Raw genomic sequence first — 8,911 nt, 5'->3', positions numbered from 1 at the left:
TCCATCTTCTGGAAGTACTTCTTTTTCTGTTTTTAACGGTTAGTTAATTATTCTTGAGAGAGAAAGAGAGAGAGAGAGAGAGAACACGAGCCCGAGAGCAGGGGAGGGGCAGAGAGTGTGCGAGACAGAGAACCCCAAGCCAGCTCCAGACACTTCCACACTGAAGCAGGAAACTGACCGCGCAGAGCTCGGGTTGGGGCTGGGGTGGGGGTGGGGGGTGGGGGTGGAGGGGCGGGTGCGAGAACTCAGGAATCGTGAGATCATGACCTGAGCCAGAAATCATGACAGAGATCAGGACCTGAGCTACCCAGGCGCCCTGGCTGGCAGTACTTTTCGACCAAGTTCCCTTTTCTCCATCTTCTTTTTTTTTCTCCATCTTCTTCTTTTTAAAAAAAATTTTTTTAATGTTTTATTTATTTTTGAGACAGAGAGACAGAGCATGAGCAGGGGAGGGGCAGAGAGAGGGGAGGGGCAGAGAGAGGGGAGGGGCAGAGAGAGAGGGAGACACAGAATCCTAAGCAGGCTCCAGCCTCTGAGCTGTCTGCACAGAGCCCCGCGTCGGGCTCGAACTCCCTGAGCCAAAGTCGGACGCTCAACCGACTGAGCCACCCAGGCGCCCCCCCCTTTTCTCCGTCTTCTGGTCCAGAGACGCCAAGGCAGAAGAGGCTTAGGAAGGCAGCTAAGCAGGTGACTGGCTCCGCCCACCGGAACCTCTACTCCTCCCACACCCATATTAGGTCAAGCTGCACTTGTCCCACCCTCAGAGCACGTAGGAAGTCGGGACTTCTTAAACGCCGGTTCCCTCCAGCTCGGAGCTGGTAGATGACTCCCGTCCGCCCTGCTGTGCTCTTCACGCCGCCCTGTCGCTGCCGACCATGGCTCGGCCTGGGGACACCACCCTCCGTCTTTGTCTCCTGCTCCGGTTTCTGCTAACAGATTCAGCGCCTCGCGGCTGTGAGTTCAGAGGTAGAACCTGGGCGGGGGGCAGTGCGGCGGTCGGGAGGAGCATTAAGACTTGGAAGGAGTTGCGGTGTGCCCCGAGGGGTTCTGGAGCCTTCTCGCCGGGTGGCGTTCCGTCCTCCTCCTCAATTATTCCCCGGCCGGCTTGTTCCGCGTCCGCGGCGTCTGCGGGTCGCGGGTTCCCGGGACCCGGAGAGGTAACTGTAAATGGGCAGTTTCCTCCGAAAGCGCTGCTGCGGCCGGGTGGACCCGGTGGTGGCGGGGCAGCAGAGCCGGAGCAGGGGGAGGGAAAGACGGCCTCCTCGCGGAGCCTAAGGCTGAGTCTCAGCCCCTGAGCCCCGGGCTTTGGGCAGGACAGAGGGCGATCCCTCAGCGAAGGAACTGCCAGATAAACCTGCCCCGCGACGCGGCTCACACAACTCTGCCCGCCCGAGTCTCCCTTCCCGTTACCGGGGCCCTTGGGCTTCTCAGTTCCCCGCCCCCCCCCCCCCCCCCCCCCCCCCCGCGTCCGGCTCCGGAAGCTCTTCCACGAGCCACGTCCCAGCACCTCCCAGCTCAGAGTGGGCAGGTCTGATATCCTATGGACAGAGCCCTCCTGGCTATCAGACCCCTGGACCTCACCGGCAGCCTCTTACTCCGTGTGACTTTCCCTGCTGCAAGTGGCATTCCCTGGCTCCAACACAGTAAAGGTCTCTTCCCGATATTCCAATGGGGATGTCACAAAGTGCACAGAGCACCTTTTCCTAACACAATACCTCTATGTCACAGCTTCTACAGGGTCCTATGACCGAGGAAGCAGGTTCAGCCACACTCATTCATCCAGGGATTGTTATGGCCGCTTCCCTGCTACAAGAGCACTGTCTGTTACTTACAGCAGAGACCTGGGAAATATTTAATAGATGCAGAAAATCTTTGCACCGGGCTGGCATTTAAGTGAAAATACAAGAGGGCTCCTTCATACCCTTGCATTCAGAGAGGTTTTGATGTTGGTACTCATTTCTCTCACCGCATCCAGGATAAGTACTTTTTAAACATTCTATTTGGAGAGAAGAGAAGGCCGTGTAAGAGTACTGTACTTGAATTTCCTTGCAACCTAGCCCCCTACCCACAAGTAATTCAACTGCAAAGATTTTTCACTCCTGGGACAAAGGTGGGGGATGTGAAAGAACCACATGGTGATGTGGGTACCTGAGCCAAATGATGTCGCTGTGAACAGGGGCTGGGAGAGGTGTCTTTTCATTATCTGGGGCACCCCCTGCCCTGCACCAGCTCCATAACAGGGGCCCCTGAGGACGCTTTCGATCCCTGTGGATGGTGTCAACTCACGCAGTAGGTTTACGCAGTGAAAACGTCCGGGTGGTCTCTGCTCCCCAGAGTACGCTCACCCCTGTAAATGACCACATGGCTCTTTGGGGAAGGCCAGCAGGAAGCATTGCTCTTGCTGTTGACCTGAAGGGTCCCTCCTGATTGGAACCTGGCTTCTGCTTCTAGTAAAGAGTTGCAGTTCTGAGAGGCGGCTCCGTTCTGGAACCTGGGCAGAGGATCCAGACTCTGTGTGGGGTCACTGCTTTCAGCTTCCTCCTCATCCATCCTGGGGATCGGTCTTTGTTTTTATTGTTTAACTCCAGCAGTCTTTGGGTTGGCTGTCCAACTACTTTGCCTTTACAGTCATGTGTTCTGTGAGCCAGAGGGATGGACAGCTTTCTGTGGGTCAGGCCCCTGGCTGCTTTCCAGCGTCTAGGATCATTCTAGGATCATTTCAATCGTTGCCGCCTCCCTGCTTCGGACAGTTGGGCGCCTATACCTCAAATCTATTATATCAGGACTTCCCACCGCCAATACCACTGGGAGCCTATTTCTGCAACACCGTCCCATTACCACCAAGCTTCTGCCTTCAAAGATAGCCATCACTAAGCTTCTTTCGTTTTAATTTCTTGAGAGAGAGAGAGAGAGAGAGAGAGAGAGATAGAGACACAGCGCAAATGGGGGAGGGGCAGAGAGAGAAGAGAGACAGAGAAGGAGAGAGAAGGAATCCTATGCAGGCTCTGCACTGTCAGTGCAAAGCCCGATGCAGGGCTCGAGCCACAAACTGGGAGATCATGACCTGAGCCAAAGTTGCACACTTAACTGACTGAGCCACCCAGGCGCCCTGCCATTACTAAGCTTCTTCAGGATTTCGGTGCCTTCTCACCATGCATTGTTTTTTGGTTTCTGTTTTTCGAATTTTATTAAAATCCAAGCTAACATATGGCGTAATAATGGTTTCAGGAGTAGAATTTAGGGATTCATCAATTACATGTAACACCATGCTTGTCCCAACAGGTGCCCTCCTTAATGCCCCCCACCCATTCAGCCCCTCCCCCCACCCATTACCCCTCCAGCAACCCTCAGTTTCTTCTCTGTATTTCAGTCTCTTACGGTTCGCCTCCCTCTCTGTTTGTATCTTATTTTTCGTTCCCTTCCCCTACGTTCATCTGCTGTGTTTCTTAACTTTCCACATATGCGTGAAATCATATGATATTTCTTTCCCTGACTGACTTATTTTGCTTAGCATGATATACTCTAGTTCCATCCACAGGCTGCAAATGGCAAGACTTCATTCCTCTTGATCACCAAGTAATATTCCATTGTGTATTTATACTAGATCTTCTTTATCCGTTTGTCACTCGATGGACGTTTGGGCCCATTCCATAATTTGGCTATTGTGGATAGTGCTGCTAAAACACTGGGGTGCATGTGCCCCTTAAAATCAGCATTTTGGTATCCTTTGGAGCGGTACCTCGTAGTGCAACTAAGGGGTCATAGGCTAGTTATACTTTTAATTTTTTGAGGAACTTCCATATTGTTTTCCCTAGTGGCTGCACCAGTTTGCAGTCCCAGCAGCAGTGAAAAAGGCTTTCCCTTCCTCCACCTCCTTGCCAATAGCTGATGTTTCCCGAGTTGATGATTTTCGCCATTCTGACTGGTGCGAGGTGGTATCTCATTGTGGTTTTGACTTGTACTTCCCTGATGACGTGTGATGTTGAGCATCTTTTCATGTGCCTGTTGGCCATCTGGATGACTTCTTTGGAAAAGTGTCTGTTCGTGTCTTTTACCTCTTTCTTCACTGGATTATTTGTTTTTTGGGTGTTGAGTTTGATAAGTTCTTGATAGATTTTGGATAGTAACCCTTTCTCGGATATCTCATTTGCAAATATCTTCTCGCGTTCCGTCCATGGACTTTTAGTTTTGTTGAATGTGCGGAAGGAAACAGACCTCGTCTTGATTAGGTCCCAACAGTTCATGTTTGCTTTTGTGTTCCTTGCCTCCAGAGACATGTCAGGTAAGAAGTTTTTGCAGCCGAGGTCAAAGAGATTGTAGCCTGTTTTCTCCTCTAGGATTTGGATGGTTTCCTGTCCCACATTTAGGTGTTGGTTTTTTTTTTTAATTTTTTATCCATTTTGAGTTTATTTTGTGTATGATGTAAGAAAGTGGTCCAGGTTCGTTCTTCTGCATGGGCTGTCCAGTTTTCCTAACACCATTTGCTGAAGAGACTTAATTCCCACTGGATAGTCTTCCCTGCTTTGTCAAAGATTAGTTGGCCCTATGTTTGTGGGTCTCTTTCTGGGTTTTCTGTTCCGTTCCTTTGATCTATGTGTCTGTTTTTGTGCCCGTACCATACTGTCTTGACGATTACAGCTTTGTAATACAGCTTAGAGTCTGGAATTGTGATGCCTCCAGCTTTGGTGTTCCCTTTCAACAGTGCTTTGGATATTCGGGTCATTTCTGGTTCCCTGCAAATTTTGGAATTGTTTGTTCTAGCTCTGTGAAGAATGCTGGTGTCCGTTTGATAGGGATTGCATTGAATATGCAGATGGCTTTGGGTAGCGTTGACATTATAACAATATTTCCTCTTTCAATCCACGAGCATGGGATGTTTTTCTACTTCTTTGTCCTCTTGAATTTCTTTCCGAGATTTCTGTACTTCGCAGCATATAGATCTTTCACCTCTTTGGTGAATTCATTCCTAGGTATTTTATGGTTTTCAGTACCATGGGGTTGATTCCTTGATTGCTCTTTCTGCTGCTTCATTATTGGTGTAGACAAATGCCACAGATTTCTGTACATTGACTTATATCCTGCAACTTTGCTGAATTCATGTATCAGTCGTAGCAGGTTTTTGGTGGAGTCTTTTGGGTTTTCCACATAGAGTACTATGTCATCTAGGAAGCATGAAAGTTTCCTTCTTCCTTGCTGATTTGAATGCCTTTTATTTCTTTTTGTTGTCTGATTGTTGAGGCTAGGACTTCCAACGCTATGTTGAACAACGGTGGTGACAGCGGGCATCCCTGTCATGTTCCTGACCTTAGGGGAAAGTTCTGTTTTTCCCCCTTGAGGATGATATCAGCGGTGGGTGTTTCCTACCTGGCCTTTGTGATCTTGGGGTATGTTCCTTCTATCCGTCCTTTCTTGTGGGTTTTCATCAAGAAGGATACTGTATCTTGTCAAATGCTTTTTCTGTATCTATCGAGAGGATCGTGTTCTTGTTCTTTCTTTTATTAATGTGAGGCGTCATGTTGATTGATTTGTGGCTATTGAAGCAGCCTTGCATCCCAGCAATAAATTCCACTTGATCGTGGTGAGTACTTCTTTTAATGGATTGTTGGCATGGGTTGGCTAGTAACTTGTTGAGAATTTTTGCATCCATGTTCATCGGGGAAATGGCTCTGTAGTTCTCCTTCTCAGTGGGACCATGCATTTTTTATGCGTTTCATTGAGAGTCCTCCAGACCGCTCCGTGAGCATAGTTGATGGGCATATTTTTGGTTTTGTTTTGGCATTTCTTACTACATTTGTTCTGTCATATGCACTTCTCCAGGCCTTTTTAATCCCTTACCACGATCTGTCATGGAATTCCTGATATTCTAGTCTGTGCCGTGTGGATCATCCTTTTTTCCAAGCCTCCAAGGCCCATCCTAATGGTAGATGATCACCATGACCAGGCCTGTGCTAAATGCTGGGACCCAGGATTGCAAATCTCTCTTCTCTGACTTTGGATTCTATCCTCACCCTGCCCCGCCCTGACTCAGCTCCTCAGGAGTAGGCCCCCTCACGGTCTCTCATCTTATTAAAAACATTTTTTTAATGTTTGTTTTCATTTAATAATTTAATTTTACAATAATTTTATTTAATAATAATTTTCTTTAATAATTTAATGTTTAATGTTTGTTTATTTTTGAGAGAGAGAGAGAGAGAGAGAGAGAGAGAGAGCATGAGTGGAGGAGGGGCAGAGAGAGGGAGACACAGAATCCGAAGCAGGCTCCAGGCTCTGGGCTGTCGGCACAGAGCCCGACGCGGGGCTCGAACTCACGAGCCGTGAGATCATGACCTGAGCTGAAGTCGGACGCTCCGCTGACTGAGCCACCCCGGCGCCCCTCATCTTCTTCGAGACACTGGGATAGATCCTGACCATCAGCCGGCATGTAGACCTCTTCTTCCCATGGCCAGCGTAGCACGTGCCTGAATTGATTAAAGACTGAGTGACGCTGGATATCAGCCTGGTAGACACAGGGGACATGTCCCTGGCTGTATGGTTTCTGGTCAGGCAGAGGAATCCCGATCCTTGGTCCTTTTCCAAGAAGGGAAGTGCGCCAGCCTTCAATTGTTAGGGGGGGAGGGGCTGTGCAGGGGCCGCCTTTGCTCTGCTAGGCCAGCCCTGCAGAGATACAATGACTGTCACATGGGTGGGAGAGGGACGCCTCTGGGTCTGTTCTTCCAACCCCAACCCTAACTTACGTTTTCATTTGCAGATGCTCTTTCTCCTGCCTTTGAATTCCCCATCACACCAAAGCCCAATCCTGGACAACCATGGTGTGAGATTCAAGGCAAGGTCAATGGAAACACGTTTCTGTATTACGCCTGTGGGAACCAGAAGGTCGAAGTCTTTGGTCCTCTGGGGAGGAATGTGAATGACATAGTGTTTTGGGAGAGACAGACCGAAACTCTGAAAGACCTGGCAGAAGAGCTCAAGAAGAAACTACTTGACTGGAAAGCAGCGGATTTTATACCCAGTGGTAAGTCGGAAAGGCCCAGGGCAGAAGTAGAACAGTTTGTAGGGCCAGGGACCTGTTGTGTTCATGTACAACTTAGACATGGGTCCCACACACGTGGCCCAGCAGCCAGGGCAGTCAAGAGGGACTGAACAGGACCAAGAAGGGTGAAGGGGGGCCGAGGAGTGGACGGCGGGTGGGACAAGGGATCGGTCAAGACCAGAGGCTGACCTCATGCCCATGGTGGGGGTGGGGGGCAGATTCTCTCTCCCTGCAGGGCAGGCTGGTGTGTGTGCGTGGGGACAACGGACGCACCAGCGGATCCTGGGAGTTTGACATCAATGAACAGATATCCTACTTCTTTAACTCAGAGAGTGGAAATTGGACACTTCGTCCTAGAGGCCTACAGATAAAGGCCTCATGGGAGAGTGACAGAGATTTGACCAATTCCCTCATGAAGATCTCAGTTGGAGATTGTAACAAGTGGCTTGAGCGAATATTGATGCACTGGGATGAACTAGGGGAGACAACAGGTAACTCAGAAGACTGGATGAAGTTGTTCTCTTGAAATCGGGCCTACCTTCTCCACTGTAGTGTGCGTGTGTGTGTGTGTGTGTGTGTGAGAGAGAGAGAGAGAGAGAGAGACAGAAACAGAGCCAGAGGTGATCCATCCATGGTGAACTTCTTTTGGGGAGAGTAATGGCCACAGATATGTTCTCGCATCCTTCCTTTCACTTCTCATCTCCTGAAATCTCTTCCTTGCTACATGTCCTTTAGTTTCTGGGATTTCTTGGATTCCCTCTTGGCCCCAAACATGAGGGTGTCAGTCTGATTCCAGAGATTCCTTCTCGCTCTTCCCTTTTCTGAGAATCATTGATCTTCTCATCTCCTCTTGTCTCTGGCCGGGGATCATTCCTGGCCACGTGCACTGTTAGCTCCAGAGAGGGGGTCAACTGTCACCACCCTCGTGCTCCGTGACCACCTCTTCTGCCACAGCAGGAGTGACCAGTTATGTTGGAACCCGTGCTTCCCCCTTTAGCTGTGCGAGGTCCTTCGGGACAGGTCCCGAGTCTTTCCTCGGTTCCCACCCCAGGACCTGTCACAGCAGCTGCCACAATGTAGAGTGACAGAAAGCATCTGCAGTGTGGGATCATCTGCGGCAGGAGGAGCGGAGGGGGTATCTCTTCCGATTTAAGTCTGAAACAGGATTTGGGGTCTGAAACCCTCTTGTGTTTCCATTTCAGCCCCGCCAGGCTCGCAGCAAGTCACGGCCCAGTCCGGGGCCACGGCCCTCAGACCCATCACCTGGATCCTCCCTGTGATTCTCAGCTGCTTAATCATAATTGGCATCCAGGTAGAGTCTTTTAGAGTGACAGGTACTGAGAGGAGATGGAGCGGGAAGAGAGGGGCAAATGGCCTGGTGTGAGGACAGGGACAGGTGACTCCCCCGCCCGACCCTGCCCACTCACTGAACCTTGTCATCACAGAAGTGAGACGAGGTGATGAGTTCCCCTGTCACTTGTTAGCAGTAACGTGGACAAGCTCAGCCCTGAGTTGTCATAAGGCCTCACTGTTAAGGCCGCTGGGAAAGGGGAGGGGCCCCCCAATGCATAAGGCCTGTTGACGCTAAGGAGATGTAGCAAGGTCAGGCCTGACTCAGACCTGATTCCAGATTGAAGAGAGTCATTTTGGCCCAGTGCGGGTGGTGTGCGGGGAGAGGGACGCACAGCTTGGGCAGTAATCACACTGGAGCACATGAGGCGTGGTGGCTCCACGTGATGTCTCAGGGGAGTTGACTCCATCCAGGGGCCTACGAGGAGAGGCACCAGTGTCTGTTCCGGGGGAGGGAGTGGGAAGGTCGGGCAGAGGCAACTCGAAAGCCTGGAGTTGCGTGCTGTGTTCCCCCAGACAGTGGCTTGGGTC

General features: G+C 50.5%; 1 protein-coding gene across 1 annotated transcript; it reads left to right on the top strand.

The window, feature by feature from the left end:
* Window positions 1-740: 740 nt before the first annotated feature.
* LOC121013324 (UL16-binding protein 1-like) lies at window positions 741-8,718 on the top strand. The gene is made up of 4 exons (XM_040448908.1): window positions 741-966; window positions 6,749-7,012; window positions 7,249-7,521; window positions 8,233-8,718. The coding sequence occupies exons 1-4, from the start codon at window positions 876-878 to the stop codon at window positions 8,412-8,414; spliced, it is 810 nt and encodes a 269-aa protein (XP_040304842.1). The 5' UTR covers window positions 741-875; the 3' UTR covers window positions 8,415-8,718.
* Window positions 8,719-8,911: the final 193 nt, after the last annotated feature.

Source organism: Herpailurus yagouaroundi, unplaced genomic scaffold (genome assembly GCF_014898765.1).
Source record: "Herpailurus yagouaroundi ecotype Mexico unplaced genomic scaffold, PumYag 198, whole genome shotgun sequence".
Classification (NCBI taxonomy): domain Eukaryota; kingdom Metazoa; phylum Chordata; class Mammalia; order Carnivora; family Felidae; genus Herpailurus; species Herpailurus yagouaroundi.
This window is presented reverse-complemented; position numbering and strand designations above follow the sequence as displayed.

Excerpts from the sequence above, each read along its gene's own strand:
- LOC121013324 (XM_040448908.1), top strand. The coding sequence starts at position 876 with ATGGCTCGGCCTGGGGACACCACCCTCCGTCTTTGTCTCCTGCTCCGG. Across the intron at positions 967-6,748 it reads TCGCGGCTGTGAGTTCAGAG|ATGCTCTTTCTCCTGCCTTT; the intron begins GTAGAACCTGGG and ends TTTCATTTGCAG. Across the intron at positions 7,013-7,248 it reads AGCGGATTTTATACCCAGTG|ATTCTCTCTCCCTGCAGGGC; the intron begins GTAAGTCGGAAA and ends GGTGGGGGGCAG.